The 18,983-nt window shown below is 41.8% G+C and overlaps 1 protein-coding gene across 3 annotated transcripts in view; it reads right to left on the bottom strand.

Moving 5' to 3' along the window:
- Positions 1-431: 431 nt before the first annotated feature.
- Positions 432-18,983, bottom strand: part of MARCHF5 (membrane associated ring-CH-type finger 5) — a 66,309-nt gene continuing 47,757 nt past the window's right edge. For 2 of the 3 annotated variants that reach the window (XM_073555867.1, XM_073555865.1), the window contains exons 3-6: positions 13,073-13,203; positions 6,575-6,758; positions 4,394-4,560; positions 432-888 (exon numbers count right to left, since the gene is read on the bottom strand). In XM_073555867.1, coding sequence (XP_073411968.1) covers positions 772-888; positions 4,394-4,560; positions 6,575-6,758; positions 13,073-13,203 — 599 coding nt within the window. In that variant the 3' untranslated portion in view covers positions 432-771. Of the gene's footprint in view, positions 889-4,393; positions 4,561-6,574; positions 6,759-13,068; positions 13,204-18,983 lie in introns of all 3 variants that reach the window. The other variant, XM_073555866.1, reaches the window with a different exon arrangement.

An 18,983-nucleotide genomic window follows, 5' to 3' on the forward strand; every position in this document is an offset into this window, starting at 1 on the left:
AGCGAGTTCTAAGAGTAAATTATTCAAAATAAAGTGTCCTTTATGAAGTGATCCATGCCCCCTACAAAAAAACAAAACACCAATGTGGCGCCATGCCAGCCCATGTACTCACATCAGCGTTACTAAAGAAAAGCACGTGCAGCATGGCGGCCATACTAGCAACCCGGCACGACGCACAACACGGCAGATCCCATTCCCCGGGACAGTAAAACAAAACACCAGTGTTAGGACATTTCCGTTTTTAGTTGCAACTTCCATTAAAATGAACCAACAAATCAATAAGTGCAAGAATAGCTGCATGAGCTCAGCGTAACACCGGCATCACTGTCCGTCCAGAGGAAAGATCATTTGGCCGCAAAATTAAATAAAATCCCTCTTTTTAATCCCCACATGGTTAGAGCCGCTGTGCAAGTGGTGAAATATATAAAAAATGGCAATCACAAACTTCGGTTTATTCTCCCATATAGATGACAATCTACTGTTCCGCTTACAATATACTATGGGGTTCATAACCAGCATGTGAGATGCACAACGAAATGGTTCAAACGACGCGATGATCGGATCATGTAGAGCCGTGAACGGCGATATCCCACGTCCGCCGACTCTTGTAAGTACTTATCCTGCTAAATAAAAGTGCTTTATCGTGGGTCATGAAGAAGGAAAAAAAAAAACTCAACAGGTCGTAGCAGCCGCAGCTTGTCCACAATCCCAGGACTGTGCGATGGCGGAGAGTCACTATGACATTTATGACACGGAAAGGTTTAAAAAGCTTTATACTTCCTCTGCTTCGGAGTTGTTAAGGATCTTCCGATGGGCCTGGCGCAAGTACTGCTGCTGCTTGAAATACACCTTGAAGGCTCCTTTTATGGCCACAAAAGCTATCCCACCCTGAAAAACAAGACGTATGGATGTGAAAAAATTAGATACAGCACAAGATCCTATTCCAATATATAGAAGGTAAACTAACATTAGCAAATACCTCCAATTATAAATGTAGTATAGTTCTACTGATTCACTAGGTCACTTACCCCATGTATGCAGGGCATTGCAGTAGCTTAAGTAGAAACGGTTACGACCACACATATAGTGAGATAGTTAGTTGTTAGCAGTCGTAACCATGGATACCTAAACTACTGCAATGCCCTGCACATGGGGTAAATGACATAGCCAATCAGGAGAACTAGACATTTATAATTGGAGGTATTTGATGATATTATTACTACATATTGGGATAGAATGTTGGAGATTAGAATACTCTGTTTACTCAAAAACAGCCGCCTTTGTTCCAGACGATGAATGTCTTCTATCGACTAAACTGAGGATTCACTGGTAAATTCCACTCGAACATTTCTTATGGTTGAAATCGTCCACTTTCGCAAACTTTAGCCTATTGTGTAGGAGAATCTTAAATCCTATTTCGGCGCATTAACCCTTTCCAGACATAAGACACACATAAGTGCAGGTAAATGTGAAAGGGCTCAGGAGCTGAGCCTGCGCTATGCACAAAGGGTGGCTGCTGTGTTATACAGCCGCCTCCTACCTCCGATAGTATCTGGAGCTAGCTTCTGTCTCTAGATACTGCTGCCAATCTCTGATTTTGGCATTTAAATAGTTGCAATCCGTGTGCGCCCCAATACTCGCCACAGAGTGCAACCGTTTAGATGCCAATGCCAGAGATTGATAGCAGCATCCAAAGAGTTACACAGCAGCGAATGGAGCTAGCTCCCTTTACTGTTATAGGCAGATCTCGGCAGGACAAGTTACTATGACAGGTTACTATGGCACTCCAGAAGATGCCAGTCCCTGCCATCTTTAGAAGGACATAGATCTGGGGTTTTATTCTGACGGAATTTAGGCTGAACTGGATGGACTAATGTCTTTTTTCGGCCTTACTAGCTATGTTACTATCCTTGTATTACCCAGCTCGCGGCTGGGCTTCAAAGGAGATCATTTTTACTATCTATACCAATACCAAGGTATTTCAGTACAGTACAAGAACAGACTCCAGTCATCTAAGGGGATTAAAAAAAGTCAAAGTTAATATTAAAGAAAGGAAAAAAAAATATTTTTTATTTATTTTTTTTTAGAAAATGTGGATGTTTATTTTTTTTATTTTGACATATCTTTATGAGGGCTTTTTTGTGGGATGAGTTATAGTTTAAAATGAAACCATGTATATTTCCATATACTGTACTGAAAAAAAAAAAGCTACGACTTCTTGAAAAAAAGTAGAGGAGAAAGCAAAAGTGCAGCATTAGAATTGGCCAGGGTGGGAGGTTAAAAAAGCATTGTAGGTAAATACAGCTGTGCTCAAATAATAATAAAAAAGACACAGTTGTGCTCAAAAGTTAACATACCCCGGCAGAATTTTTGCTTTCTTGGCCTTTTTTCAGAGAATATGAATGATAACACCAAAACTTTTTCTCCACTCATGGTTAGTGGTTGGGTGAAGCCATTTATTGTCAAACTACTGTGTTTTCTCTTTTTAAATCATAATGACAACCCAAAACATCCAACTCACCCTGATCACACCCCTGGTGATTTTGTACTGATAACATGCACAGAAGTTGACACAAATGGGTTTGAATGGCTACTAAAGGTAACATCCTCACCTGTGACCAGTTTGCTTGTAAACAGTGTGTGTGCATAAAAGCTGAGTGAGTTTCTGGGACCCAGACAGACTCTTGCATCTTTCATCCAGCCACTGACTGATTGTGAGTCATGGGGAAAGCAAAAGAATTGTCAACGGATCTATGGGAAAAGGTAGTTGAACTGTATAAAACAGGAAAGGAATACAAAAAGATATCAAAAGAATTGATAATGCCAGTCATCAGCGTTCAAACTGTGATTAACAAATGTAAAATCAGAGGCTCTGTAAAAACATAACCACAGTCAGGAAGACCAACAAAAATTTCATCCCCAACTGCCATGAAAATTGTTCGGGATGCAAAGAAAAACCCACTGAAAATTAGCGGTGTGGCTGTTTCAAGATGAACAATAAGGAGGCACTTGAAGAAAAATGGGCTGCATGGTCGAGTCGCCAGAAGAAAGCCATTACTGCGCAAATGCCACAATGTATCTCGCCTACAATATGCAAAACAGCACAGAAACAAGCCTCAAAACATCTGAAACAAGGTAATTTGAAGTGATGAGATCAAAATTGAACTTTTTGGCCACAACCATAAACGTTACATTTGGAGAGAGGTCAACAAGGCCTATGATGAAAGTTATACCATTCCTACTGTAAAGCACAGAGGTAGATCGCTGACGTTTTGGGGATGTGTGAGATACAAAGGCATAGGAAACTAGGTCGAAGTTGAAGGAAAGATGAATGCAGCATGTTATCAGCAAATACTGAAGGCAAATTTGCAATCAACAGCCCCGTAAGCTGCGCATGGGACGTACTTGGACGTTCCAACATGACAACGATCCAAAACACAAGGCCAAATCGTCCTGTCATTGGCTACAGCAGAATAAAGTGAAGGTTCTGGAGTGGCCATCTCAATCTCCTGACCTCTATATCATTGAGCCACTCTGGGGACATCTCAAGAGCGCAGTTCATGCTAGACAGCCCAGGAATTTACAGGAACTGGAGGCTTTTTGCCAAGAAGAGTGGGCAGCTACCACAAAAGACATCAAGCTGTCATTGATGTAAGAAGGTGCAATACACGGTATTAAGAAATGGGGCATGTAAACTTTTGATCAGGGTCATTTGGATGTTTTGGGTTTACATTATGATTTAAAAAGAGAAAACACAGTAGTTTGACAATAAATGGCTTCACCCAACCACTAATCAAGAGTGGAGAAATAGTTTTGGTGTTATCATTCATATTCTCAAAAAAAAAAAAAAAAAGGCTAAAAAATTCTGCCGGGGTATGTAAACTTTTGAGCACAACAGTAAATGGTTCAATGTCAGATTAGCACCATGATGCAGCAGCAAATTAGTGTCTGAAGGAGTCAGACGTGCAACCACATGGTGCCCATTTACATGGTTAAGTGAGGAGCCATGAAACGCCTTCTGTTCCCTCCTCTCAACAAGTCTTACGAGACAGATGTGTTTGTAAATGACCGGATCACATTTAGTTTTCTGTATCAATAATGAATTTGCCTTTTCACTCCATGGACTCATACATTTGTGGTTTGCAGGGTCTGCCAGTATTTTTTTTTTTTAACATAATGCAATGCACTGAAGGTAAACATCTGTTGCATGAAAACTGTAGACAAATCCTAAAAAAAGGAAGATATTAAAGACATCTTCAGTGAGCACCCCCCCCCCTAAAAAAAAAATTACACCATTTTTCTATGAGCGGTTATGTTGCTGAGCAAATATATGGCTGGTACGGGATTGATACATTCACTCGATTACTGTCCTGTTCATGTAGATCCTCCTTACCAAAATCGTCCTTTGTAGGTTGGAGTTAACACTGCTGAACATGAGTTTGCCAACTATTGTAGCGATGGTGGGAAAGACGAGAGCTCCGCACAGTATGCGGGTAGCAGAGACATGATCTGCTAGAGGGTTGGCTTCAGCGGGCACCCGAGGCACTGGGCATCCAATTCCTGTGGGGAGTCAAAACAATGCAAGGAATGCCATGAAATATGTGAATGTGCATCTTGGTATCCTATATTATTACATAAAGGTATGGAGGTCAAAACGTATATCTCCATCTATGTAAACTACCATGGGGCCAAACCATCTTGTACATCCAACGCATGGTTGCAAAAGTGAAAAATAAAAGTGAGAAAACTGCCTCCTTGTAGGTTTTTTAGAGTAATGAATTTTCTATTGAATTGCCTAGTGGTGAATCATATAGGGGACTAGTTAGTCTTCACCAGTACAGTTAGTTCCTTTAAAAAGTGAACCTGTTAGTAGGATTTTGCTAAGAAAACTATAGGCATTGCCAGGTTGGCAGTGTTATACTGATTAAAATGATACCCTGTGGTGAAGAAATCTGTCTTGTGGTTCTTGTGTAATCAGTGTTAGACGTTTTCAGGTAATGAAATGCCCGTGCTCTGGGGCAGGACTGTGGGCAGTCTTATCTTCCTACTCTAAGCTAGAGAATCCAAGGAGAGACCTGCCCACAGGCCGCCCCAAAGCACCAACATGTTCCTCGTCATACTGACAGACTGTTTGTGCTTGAGGGCGGCCTGTGGGCTGGTTTCTCCTTAGTTTTTCCTTGTTTTTTCTGGCTTAGAGTAGGAATATAAGACTCTGCCTACAGTCCCACCCCCCCGGACCACAGGCATATCATTAACTGAAAAATTCTAACACTGATTACACAAGAACCACAAGACTGATTTCTTCACTCCAGGTGTCATTTTAAATCAGTATAACTGCACAAACCTGACAATGCCTGTAGTTTACTTAGCAAAATCCTGCTGACAGGTTCACTTTAAGGCTCAGGCACTCCCAGACGGCTAATATATAAAGTCATGTAGGTAGTAGGCTGTGGAACAAGAGCATTAAGTAACTGTGGTGCCATCACTGCTTTTTTTGAGGTAGTGGGACAGGTACCTCTCTTTAGACGAACTTAAAAAAAAAAATAAAAAAAAAATCACAATAACAACTGTCCACTCCTTTATATAGCATGAGAAGGGAGGGCGCACACAGAACTACTCCTTTATATTGCATGAGAAGGGAGGGCACACACAGAACTACTCCTTTATATTGCATGAGAAGGGAGGGCGCACACAGAACTACTCCTTTATATTGCATGAGAAGGGAGGGCGCACACAGAACTACTCCTTTATATTGCATGAGAAGGGAGGGCGCACACAGAACTATGAGGCATGCTGCCAAAACGCGCGTAGGGGTTGTGGCACAATAGCTGTTTCCAGATAAACCATTATTTCCAGCACTATATGCTATGTTAGTTAATACCGTGTTTATATTTGTACACTGCAGTAGTCTAAAGCACTATGAAACTTGGCTTAAACAGGCCTACTGTTGGTCATTACTTTTTGGTGTATTTATGTAATTATATCTATGCACATCATCTCTCTGCTGCTATAAATAAATAAAATAAATCTTTATTTTTATATAGCGCTAACATATTCCGCAGCGCTTTACAGATTGCACACATTTTCATCACTGTCCCCGGTGGGGCTCACAATCTATATTCCCTATCAGTATGTCTTTGGAGTGTGGGAGGAAACCGGAGTGCCCGGAGGAAACCCACGCAAACACTAATGCTATAGTATTATTGTTCCCTGTTCAGCTGTGGTGCCAAAATATTTTTTGGCTCACCACTGAGCGTTTGGGCTTATTTTGTGTTTTGTTTTGTTTTTTTTTTTAAGTGTTTTTATCATTGTTATATTTTGATGCAATAAAAAAAATCTTTTTTTTGTACCTCAGTTCTGTGTGCGCCCTCCCTTCTTATATGTTCTGATCCTTTATGCGCTGATCTCCAGTATTCAGCAGTCCTATATCTCAATGCCCATAGGATACCTATTTTATGATTTAGTTTAGGTCTGGGGTTTTACTTTTGTTCCATTCAGGACAAGCATGAAGCAAAGGATCACTTGCCAAGTCTTTGTGGGATAAAGATCTCCATTTAATAACCTTTTATTTTACCTGGAAATATGCTGTTAAGGATCTGTAATTTGTTGGAGTATTTCCGCCACAGCCTGAGCACGTAATCTTCCCAGCGGATCATTTTGCCCAGGATCAGCATAACAGGGATGGTGGGAAGGCCGATCAGCAGGAACAGAGGGTCTGCACGCTCCATAACATCCAGACCTTCCTTGTGCCCAACTACCTGCAGAATAAAGGACCAACGTGGACAGCTACAGTGAGAAACTGGCAAGCAATGTCTGGTTACCTAGGCACACGCCAAGTCATTTGGATCTATAATAAAAGAAGACAAGCTAAGGTACCAATGATTTTTACAGATATCTTCCCCCTGCCCTTCCTTTTTTTCCCTCATCCCCACTCTTCGTTCCATTGTTGTACTTTCTCAGATGTATTCTTTAGTGAATATATTGCATGTTATAGCTCCATCGTGTGACATCGCTTCACGACCAGTGTACCGTACACTGGACGATTATTAGGAACGAGCATTCCTAGGAGCACTCTCTTCTCAATAATCAGCCCTGTCTAAATAATTCTTCTAATTACTCGACCAACAAGCAAACTGTCTCTTCAGAGGAAGGACTAGAACTCTAGCGCCAGCTATTGGAAGTAGCAATCCTAAAAGTCAATATCAACCCTTTAACGAGACTTGCCACATGACTTATGATAGAAGCCAGACCATAATCCCAATTTGCAGACATGGTGTTTCGGGGTACTACCCCTCATCAGTGCAAAGTATGAGATCTGGTTTGGCTTGGTGGGAGGTGTCTTACCGGGATCCAAGGGGTAACGTTTTTCCTTGGATCCCGCTCGGACACCTCTCACCCAGCCAAACCAGATCGCATATTTTGCACTGATGAGGGGGAAGCACCCCAAAACACAGTCTACAAATTGAGATTATGGTTTGGCTTTTATCCCAAGTCATTTGACAAGGCTTGTTAAAAGGGTTGATACTGACTTTTAGGATTGCTACTTCCGATAGGTGACGCTACTGTTCCTAGTCCTCATCCTCTCCAAAGAGACAATTTGCATATTTAATTTAACAGAGCAGCAATGCAAGCCTTAAAAGTCTCCTCACCTTGGCATGGTAAGCTTGACATGTCACTCTCCGCAAGGAGAAACATTACCCCTTGGATTCTGACCATCAAGCAAAATGTTTGTTTGTCTGGTGAAGATATTTTTTTTAGTGGGCTTAAAAAATATATATCTCAAGAGACCACACACAGTACTGTATGTTTTATGGGTGTCGACCCCCACCGATCTGATACTGATGACCTAGGGATAAGGCCATCAATATCAAAGTAGTTGACAACCCCTTTAAAGAGAGTGGTCACATCTTGACAGGCACTTTCCCCATTTACTTTGTAGGTCATGTGGATGGCTTAATATTTGCTCCCACTTCCCGAGAGCTCTAGACACCAGATCTGCAAATAATCAGCAGCTCTTGCTGAACCGGTCCGTCCAACATTTCCCCTCTAATGGCCAGTGCGGAGAAAACGAGCAGCTGGCGGTGGCTTCCCAACAATATGTTGTCATATAACTTACAATGCTGAGCCATATTTTTAATGACCGATGCTGAGCCATGGAGGTTTTCAGAAGGAATATCTGATGGATCGGAACCCCGAAATGCATTGTACACTTGCACGGCCGCCCAAATGGCGCTGTCGACAGGATGTATAATGAAGCACTGGAGAGCTTTAAATACTTAATGGGCTGCCAGAAGCTAACAAAGCATCGGGAAAACAGTAACTGTGCATGGTCTCGTCTCCACGTGGTTATTGTGAGTAATCACTTATATACTTTGTATGCTAATACACACAACAGGAATTCACATAAACTCGCGGAAAATCAAAGTCAGCATCGACATAACCAGCACAGATGTTAATTAACAATGATAATCGAGCTTAACATTACTCATTAGAGAGAAGAAATAAACCGATTTTCTAAACCAAGGAAATTTATGGTTTTGTGGTTCACTATGGAAACAGGAGCAGAAAAGTTCTCAGTAGTCAGGAGACATGGAGACATCCTCAGGTACCGATGCAGCACAAATCCAAACCTGCTACTGCTACTGTCATGCTACCAAGAGGTGACATCTTAAAGATGTAATTTCAGTACTGTAGGAATGGAGAGGCAAACAAAAACCCAACTACATTTTTAGCTGCCAGAGGGGGAAGGAGACTGATTCTGCTCCTACAGCCTTTCGGCATGACTTTTCATGGGTAATTCCTTTAAAAAAAACCTGTCTACTACAGTAATATTTTCCTTTTAGCAAATACTTGTTTTCTCATGAACTACTTCTAGAGAATATTTCCTTATACAGTGGGGGAAAAAAAAGTACTTAGTCAGCCACCAATTGTGCAAGTTCTCCCACTTAAAAAGATGAGAGGCCTGTAATTGACATCATAGATAGACCACAACTATGAGAGTCAAAATGAGAAAACAAATCCAGAAAATCACCTTGTCTGATTTGGCAAGATTTATTTTGCAAATTATGGTGGAAAATAAGTTTTTGGTCATTAACAAAAGTTCATCTCAATATTTTGTTATATCTCCTTTGTTGGCAATGACAGAGGTCAAACGTTTTCTGTAAGTCTTCACAAGGTTGGCACACACTGTTACTGGTATGTTGGCCCATTCCTCCATGCAGATCTCCTCTAGAGCAGTGATGTTTTGGGCCTGTCACTGGACAACACAGACTTTCATATCCCTCCAAAGGTTTTCTATGGGGTTGATATCTGGAGACTGGCTAGGCCACTCCTTCATTGCACTGGCGGTGTGCTTAGGATCACCATCATGCCGAAAGACCCATCCACGTTTCATCGTCAGTGCACTCAAAATCTCATGATACATGACCCCATTCATTCTTTCATGTACACCGATCAGTCGTCCTGGTCTCTTTGCAGAGAAACAGTCCCAAAGCATGATGTTGCCACCCCCATGCTTCACAGTAGGTATGGTGTCCTTTAAATGCAACTCAGCATTCTGTCTCCTCCAAACACAATGATTTTTGTTTCTACCAAACAGTTCTACTTTGGTTTCATCAAACCATATGACATATTTTCAATACTCTTGTGGATAATCCAAATGCTCTCTAGCAAACTTCAGACAGGACCGGACATGTACTGGCTTAAGCAGGGGGACACATCTGGAACTGCAGAATCTGAGTCCCTGGCAGCGTAGTGTGTTACTGATGGTAGCCTTTATTACAGTGGTCCCCCAGTGTGGTTCTAGGATTTTTGCTCATCGTTCTTGTAATCATTTTAACACCGCGGGGTGAGATCTTGCGTGGAGCCCCAGATCTAGGTAGATTATCAGAGGTCTTCTTTAGTTCTTTGTCTTCCTTTTTCTTATTATTGCTCCTACAGTTGATTTCATCACACCAAGCTGCTTGCCTATTGCAGATTCAGTCTTCCCAGCCTGGTGCAGGGCTACAGTTTTGCTTCCGGTGTCCTTCGACAGTTCTTTGGTCTTCACCATAGTGAACCATAAATTGGGAACGGGACTTGCCGGGAGCATCGCTGAGGCCTGGGAACGCTGCGTGGGACGCCGGAAGGTGAGAATATCACGATTTTTTTTTTAAATTATTTTTAACATTGTATCTTTTACTACTGATGCCGCATAGGCAGCCTCAATAGTAAAAAGTTGGTCACACTTGTCAAACACTATGTTTGACAAGTGTGATCAACCTGTCAGTTTTCCAAGCGTTGCTACAGATCGCTTGGAAAACGCTAGCATTCTGCAAGCTAATTACGCTTGCAAATCGCTAGTTTATAACGGGACTTACGCATGCGGAATTCTAGCGTATTTCCCATGGCAGGGAGTTGCGGAATTCCCGCGGAAATTTCCGCCGCAATTCCGCAATGTGTGCACATAGCCTCACTGTGTTGTTCTACAAAATTTAGGAATAAATGCATAACCATTTTTACTGTCAAAATGGGTGGGTTCCAACAGTCTGGACTATGAACACCGACTGGACAGCGTCCAACTGCAGAGGGACAATTCTCCAATTGGTAACATCAAGTTGTCAATTTACTCATAACATTCTAGGTGGAATAACAGAAGAGCAATACAACACTAGTAAATTTTATTTTAATAAATTCAGGTATTTACTAAAATAGACACGATAGGAGCAGGGACAGAACTTTTTTAAACTTTTTCCAGTTTAAAAAAGAAAAGTTACTTAGTGACTGCAGACAGCTGAATCGTGACAGTGTGCCCCGTATTGGCGGTTGCGTGCAGACTTTTCTCATATGGCGTCTCTCAACAGAAAAGAATTGAGAGAAGCGGATGACAATAGTATGCAAATTGCATATATGCTGTCACTTGATCGACCACTCGCACAAGGGACTTCAGGGAATCATGACAATGTGCACGCTGCGCAAGGTCATGATTTGGCAGTCTGCAGCCATTTATACCTCTTCTTCGACCGGAAAACCCCCTTTAACTTACAGGACGTAGATGAATTGTCTGTATGGCCTATAAGTGTATATGGATTTCATAATGGAGGGTCATCGATGACGAGAGCTGCAGCAGAACTCTGGTAGATTCCGGCTTGGCATAAGTTTGGAAAGCATAGGTCAGGATCTGCCACACTAACTGCATTAGGTACCATAGATAGCTTAGTTTTATTTTACATTTTAGGATACATATCGATAACATATGATCAAACATCAGCTGGTGCAGATATATTAATACAAGCTCACGATTTGCATTCATCCTACACATCAGAATTGGTATCCTATGGTTATTGCAATAGATGTCTACAATCCTTCACATTTATTCTCTTTTCCGAGAAAATTTTTCATGAGTATTTCCGTGGTCATATCAAAAGATCCTGACGCCCTTTCTATTGGATAAGGTACGGCGCCTTCCCTCTGCTGGGATGCACAGCGATGGCTTGTGGCAGAAGCTCGTCTGGCCGCACTCCATGGCTTGCACAGCAGTCTGCAAGTCTGCACGTCTATGATTATACCCCTAGAGAGCAAACATCTGTAGCCAATACTGTAGGGATATACAGTGAATACATCTGCTAGCAATAACCGTGCATTTAAATGCAACTTATGGTACAAATGCATACACGAGGGCCGGCCAGCTGTATCCTTCTGGTGTCACATCAAAGTATTACTATCGAAACGAAGAAGAAAAAAATACAACCCACGAGCAGAGATGTAAAGAAAGACGTAGTAATCAGAAGATCTCGGACTCTCAGATGTCCGCAGATCTACACAGTGCATTAATAATTTGGAGACCCAATTCTGGGAGAATAGTCAGCAGACGAAAGTACACCCGTCATCAAGTAAGACGTCTTTTCATCATTTTATTGGAAGGATATACACGAGTGGCCAAAATTGTGGAAACCTTTTGAAAAAAAAAAAAAAAGGGCACTTTTGAAGTCTGATAGCTCAAAATTCCATTTTTAGGGGAGGGGGTGGGGTTATAATGCCATAAAATAATATATAATTGGGAAGAGAATTTAATGTGATGTGAGGCAGCACATCTTTTGTTAATCCAACGTAGCGGCTTCCTTCTGAGATCCAAGGTTTCATGCTTTTACTGTATGACTATAGGGTCATTGGTTGCCTGTACGGCGTGCGTTTTCTGTGCATTAGACCCAAGGAATTTCCAGGGTCTGTTAAAGGGGAATTCTCATGTTATTAAATTGCATAAGCTAGACAGCATAAAAATAAGCAACCTTGTCTTTGATTTGCTTTTTCTAACTGCTTTCATTCTCTTGCTGTGAGGGTTTTTTTTCTTACATAGTGTCCAGCTTGTTTCCAAGGAGCTTGGTCACCAAAGCCTGGCCGAGTATGCGCATTAGTTCCATTATAAGACAGGAGTTAACTCCTAACATCCCAGTCAGCTCTCTCAAGTCCTTCGATTTCTACACAGTAGCATTCGCCTCCCTCTCAGATATTTTCAGTCCTGCAAAATCATCAGCTCCCCTCCTAGCCTCCACCATCAGCAGCTTCCAGAGCAGTTCTCCTAAACACTGCTCTCACTTTTCTTACCAGTGTGCTTCTTCAAATGCCCGATCTCTCTAATTCTTTTAACAAGCTCCAAACGGTCCTTAATACTAAGCTAAGCCTTTCATCACTACTTGGTGTTGTGCCCCTTTTACTGCCTTTATCAGTCTAGTTTTAGGGCGACAACCTTCTTATACCCCTTCAAAGCTTGGAAATGCCTCCTTTGGTGATGTTTCCACTGATACATCTTTTAGTTTAAAAAGTGCAGCCTTGTTCTAGCAAAATTGCTATTTTATATAGTAATCTGGAAACAAATCAACTTCCTTTCTTTTTTTTTTCTGGTTAGTTAGCCATATATTTAGATAGAATCCAGATAAAGAAACAAAACATATTGCCTTTAAAAAAAGCAGAAGATATGCTGCTAATGTGAACACAGGCGATAACGAATTCCTATCGCTACAAGATATCCAATAAGCAATGATGGATTTTATTTATTGTTGGGGATGTTGATTTAGACAGTAATAAACCCACTTGCCTGCATGACCGTCACTGCACCATAGGTGACGGCAGTCCAGTAAATCGAACCCACCATTATCCCAGCAGCAGCAAATGGACAGGCTTTGGATATCAGTCTGTCTGCTAGGTCCAACATATATACAACTGGACCTGGAAGAGAAAAAAAATAAATAAAATAATACAAACCATGGGTGTTGAGATTTATAATCCAAGAATTTATTTTTGCAAGGAAATAAAGCGCAATAGGGTCTTATCTGAGAAAACCAAGATATCAAATAGTAATTTATACTCACCATATGTAGGAGAGTAACAAGCATAAAGAAATGCGGTCAGCTTGCTGCACATCCAAATGACCACGCTGTGGCCATAAATCTTCAGATTCACTAGTAGGACTTTTATGGATTAAAACGTGCGCTGCCAGACCATCAATCCTCACAAGTGTTGTATTTAATATATTTATTTCCCAACGCGTTTCGAGGTCATAAAACCTCTTCCTCTCCACTCAGCAGGGAAATGATCTCCAAGGCGCAGGCGATGATTCTTCTGGTGATGTTACTTCTTCCTTTGTGCATTTTTGGTCTGTGATGCAGGTGCACAGTTTTGGATTAAAACATAAGAATACTGGTTGATGTTGAGTGATTTCTTCCCGCTGGTGCCAATCTTATAGAAGCTAAGTCTGTTTTTCTGTAGTAAATGCAGCCGCTGCCTTATCCCTTGCAGCAGGAGACAGGAGGAGCCGTGTGCGGACACCGTAGATAAAGAAGAGACGACAGGTCCTGTGTGTACAGCAGCTGACACCAGAGACAACAGCCTGCACCTCCCGCACAGGAGCAGCTACAGGACCTGGGCAGGTCAAGTGTAGGGTATTATTTCTGCAACCTCCACCTAACGAACAGTCAGCACAGGCACTGCATGTACCTCCTGGTGAGTGCATGCAGGCAGTAAATACTAGTACAAGCACTCCTGGTGAATGCATGCAGGCAGGAATTACTAGCACAAGCACTCCTGGTGGGTGCATGCAGGCAGTAAATACTAGTACAAGCACTCCTGGTGAGTGCATGCAGGCAGTAAATACTAGTACAAGCACTCCTGGTGAGTGCATGCAGGAGGAATTACTAGTACAAGCACTCCTGGTGGGTGCATGTAGGCAGGAATTACTAGTACAAGCACTTCTGGTGGGTGCATGCAAGCAGGAATTACTAGTACAAGCACTTCTGGTGGGTGCATGCAGGCAGGAATTACTAGTACAAGCACTTCTGGTGGGTGCATGCAGGCAGGAATTACTAGTACAAGCACTTCTGGTGGGTGCATGCAGGCAGGAATTACTAGTACAAGCACTTCTGGTGAGTGCATGCAGGCAGGAATTACTAGTACAAGCACTCCTGGTGAGTGCATGCAGGCAGGAATTACTGGTACAAGCACTCCTGGTGGGTGCATGCAGGCAGGAATTACTGGTACAAGCACTCCTGGTGAGTGCATGCAGGCAGGAAATACTAGTACAAGCACTCCTAGAGATTGCATGCAGGCAGAAATTACTAGTACAAGCAGTTCTGGTGGGTGCATGCAGGCAGTAAATACTAGTACAAGCACTCCTGGAGAGTTCATGCACGCAGGAATTACTAGTACAAGCACTTCTGGTGAGTGCATGCAGGCAGAACATACTAGCAGAAGCACTCCTGTGAGTGCATGCAGGCAGGAATTACTAGTACAAGCAGTTCTGGTGGGTGCATGCAGGCAGGAATTATCAGTACAAGTACTCCTGGTGGGTGCATGCAGGCAGGGATTACTAGTACAAGCAGTTCTGGTGGGTGCATGCAGGCAGGAATTATCAGTACAAGCAGTTCTGGTGGGTGCATGCAGGCAGGAATTATCAGTACAAGTACTCCTGGTGGGTGCATGCAGGCAGGAATTACTAGTACAAGCAGTTCTGGTGGGTGCATGCAGGCAGGAATTACTAGTACAAGCAGTTCTGGTGGGTGCATGCAGGCAGGAATTATCAGTACAAGTACTCCTGGTGGGTGCATGCAGGCAGGAATTATCAGTACAAGTACTCCTGGTGGGTGCATGCAGGCGGGAATTACTAGTACAAGCACTTCTGGTGAGTGCATGCAGGCAGAACATACTAGCAGAAGCACTCCTGTGAGTGCATGCAGGCAGGAATTACTAGTACAAGCAGTTCTGGTGGGTGCATGCAGGCAGGAATTATCAGTACAAGCAGTTCTGGTGGGTGCATGCAGGCAGGAATTATCAGTACAAGTACTCCTGGTGGGTGCATGCAGGCAGGAATTACTAGTACAAGCAGTTCTGGTGGGTGCATGCAGGCAGGAATTACTAGTACAAGCAGTTCTGGTGGGTGCATGCAGGCAGGAATTATCAGTACAAGTACTCCTGGTGGGTGCATGCAGGCAGGAATTATCAGTACAAGTACTCCTGGTGGGTGCATGCAGGCAGGAATTACTAGTACAAGCAGTTCTGGTGGGTGCATGCAGGCAGGAATTATCAGTACAAGTACTCCTGGTGGGTGCATGCAGGCAGGAATTACTAGTACAAGCACTCCTGGTGGGTGCATGCAGGCAGGAATTATCAGTACAAGCACTCCTGGTGGGTGCATGTAGGCAGGAATTATCAGTACAAGCACTTCTGGTGGGTGCAGCCAAGCAGAAATTATCAGTACAAGCACTTCTGGTGGGTGCATGCAAGCAGGAATTACTAGTGCAAGCAAGCACTTCTGGTGGGTGGGTGCATGCAGCCAGGAATTACTAGCACAAGCACTTCTGGTGGGTGCATGCAGGCAGGAATTACTAGTACAAGCACTTCTGGTGGGTGCATGCAGGCAGGAATTACTAGTACAAGCACTTCTGGTGGGTGCGTGCAGGCAGGAATTACTGGTACAAGCACTCCTGATGGGTGTATGCAGGCAGGAATTACTAGTACAAGCACTTCTGGTGGGTGCATGCAGGCAGGAATTACTAGTACAAGCACTTCTGGTGGGTGCATGCAGGCAGGAATTACTAGTACAAGCACTTCTGGTGGGTGCATGCAGGCAGGAATTACTAGTTCAAGCACTTCTGGTGGGTGCATGCAGGCAGGAATTACTAGTACAAGCACTTCTGGTGGGTGCATGCAGGCAGGAATTACTAGTACAAGCACTTCTGGTGGATGCATGCAGGCAGGAATTACTAGTACAGGCACTTCTGGTGGGTGTGTGCAGGCAGGAATTACTAGTACATACACTTCTGGTGGGATTCGTGCAGGCAGTACTGTCTACGAGCCGTTTGATAGCCAGTGTGATTTCGTAATAAAATCTACAATGAGGCGATTTTTTATGCCAAACCATCGTTACTCCCCCCACTATTTAGGAGGACTTCTCATGAAAAGGTTTTAGGACAGCCACTATGTATGGTTGTGGGTCTGACCTGAAGAAAAAGGGGTCTTCACGGTTCTGTGGAAAGTGTATGCAAATGCATAGTTACTGAACAGGTTTTGTTTTTTTTTTTTTTAGCCCAAAAAGGTTTCTTGCAGCCTTTCAACTTTACAGTGTAAAATTTGGAGAAGATAACATGAGAAATCCTCATTATTTTTCTGGAGTAAATATTTCCAGTACAAAAAAAAAAAAAGCTCAAAAAACTCCTCGTATGAGCAGCAGAGTAGAATGTCAATTGAAATAAACAAGAAAAATATATAAAAAGTGTATTCTGAATCGTTTTTTGATGTGGATATTGGTGCGGATCCTCTTCAAAATGCTCATTTTGTTTATAGCATATTAGTGACTATGACAAAGGTCTCACATGAGAAAAAAGAAGTCGTGGAACAAATACATTTGTGTCGCAACTATTTTTGCAAAAAAAAGTTGGAGTTTGCGCAAACTTGCGACGTTTCACACTTTCATCTCAGACTCTTGTTTAACATTAGAAATAAATACCATCCTGCTTAAAAAGATGCGCTGTCCTAATTTACTCCAAATATACCACTAAGGTGCGACATTTGATAAATATGGCGCTAAAGACTAGCTGAAAAGTACGAGCACCGCGTTAATCGTGTTTCCCCAGGCCGTGTTTGGGGATTTAGGACGCTCATTGACATGTTCATGACTTTTGCTTGCTGGTCGTCTTCACAATCCCAGCAGCATCGTTCCTTATTATCTAGATTATACACGCACAGTAAATGCCACAGACCGGACAATCTTGATCTTTATTTTTATAGACGCGGCGTCACATCTGAAGAGCTTTTCTCGGCCTTTCATCCTCGGTTTTACCAAGTTCCAGTCTGTGTGTTATTTCCTAACTCCTTGTTATCAATAATTGATCTAAGAAAGTAGCAGCTGTCTACAGCGTCTATGTCTTCACATCACCCGTAGGGCGATCCGTCTGCCTCGTTATCTTCACATTAGGACCTCTGTGGTTAGTAACTCGCAGCCCTAGCCCAGAGCTTGGAGCCTCTCCAACCACCCTAATAGTCTCACATTGTGGAGGCCTATAGTGTTCTCAGAGCCACCATTCGCAGCCATATGCAATATCTGTAAATGATGAATCCATAGATAGTGCTGCTTCCTAGTCTCTCCCTGTAAATGATTAATGCATTCATAGTACTGCCTTGTAGCCTCTGCCTGTAAGTGATGAATACATAGATAGTACTGCCTCCAAGCCCCGCCCTGTATTTGATGAATACATAAGAGTACTGCCTCCTAGTCTTTTCTTGTTAATGAATACATAAGATAGTACTTCCTCCTAGCCTCTACCTGTACATGATGAATACATAGTATTGCTTCCTAGACTCTCAATGTAAATTAGTATATAATCAATACTGCCTCCTTGTCTTGTCTTTCCTTGCTATCTATGAATACACAGATAGTACTGCCTTCTAGCCTCTACCTGTACATGGCAAATACAGATCCTATACATGATGAATACTGATTGTATTACATACCTACTAGACTCTCCTTGTAAATCAATCCATAAACAGTACTGCCTTCTAGTCTTTCCATGTTAATCATGAATACACAGATAGTACTGCCTTCTAGCCTCTACCTGTACACGACAAATACAGATCCTATACATGATGATTACCGATTGTAATGCCTACTAGACTCTCCTTGTAAATCAATCCATAAACAGTATAATCATAAATCATATATTGCCTAGAATAGGCGACTTTTCCAAAATTTTACAAATCATACAAAAGAAGGAAAAACCTTATGCCATAAAATCAATAATTTTATTCTAAATCATTAAAAGGCATTGAAACACAATGCAATATTAGTGGGAATGAGTACAAGAAACAGCAAGGCACAAAATCAGGTACGGAAAGTAAGTTAAAAAAATAGAGCATAAATGTACAAAAATTATATTTCATATATTATAAAAAATTATTAATGTATGCCCGTTTTACTTAAAGTGCAGAGAGTAGGCAGCAGTAAAAGAATAAATTCATGTATGTTCAAAATTAAATGTGCTATAAAGATTAATCATAGTGCCCAAAAAGTATACACATGTATATATGCTCAGTAATATATTAATAAAAGTGTACTGAATAATAAAGCTTAGTGCAAAAAAGGAAAAAAACATTTTTCTTTTCTTTAAACACGCAGATCATTAATACAAACTACTATAAAATCCAAGTGATAAACATATAAAAAAAAGTATTAGATCCAGAGCATAATACAAAGAGCAAATGAGCTACAAAAATAAAGCACGATGTGATAATAAAGGTATATAATTTATCATTATGGAGTCACAATGTGACCACTAATCCCACTAATACTTTTTTTTATATGTTTATCACTTGGATTTTATAGTAGTTTGTATTAATGATCTGAGTGTTTAAAGAAAAGAACAATTTTTTTTTCCTTTTTTGCACTAAGATTTATTATTCAGTACACTTTTATTAATATATTACTGAGCATATATACATGTGTATACTTTTTGGGCACT

The sequence above is a fragment of the Dendrobates tinctorius genome, unplaced genomic scaffold (genome assembly GCF_039654945.1).
Source record: "Dendrobates tinctorius isolate UK_male_01 unplaced genomic scaffold, ASM3965494v1 ptg000230l, whole genome shotgun sequence".
Taxonomy (NCBI): domain Eukaryota; kingdom Metazoa; phylum Chordata; class Amphibia; order Anura; family Dendrobatidae; genus Dendrobates; species Dendrobates tinctorius.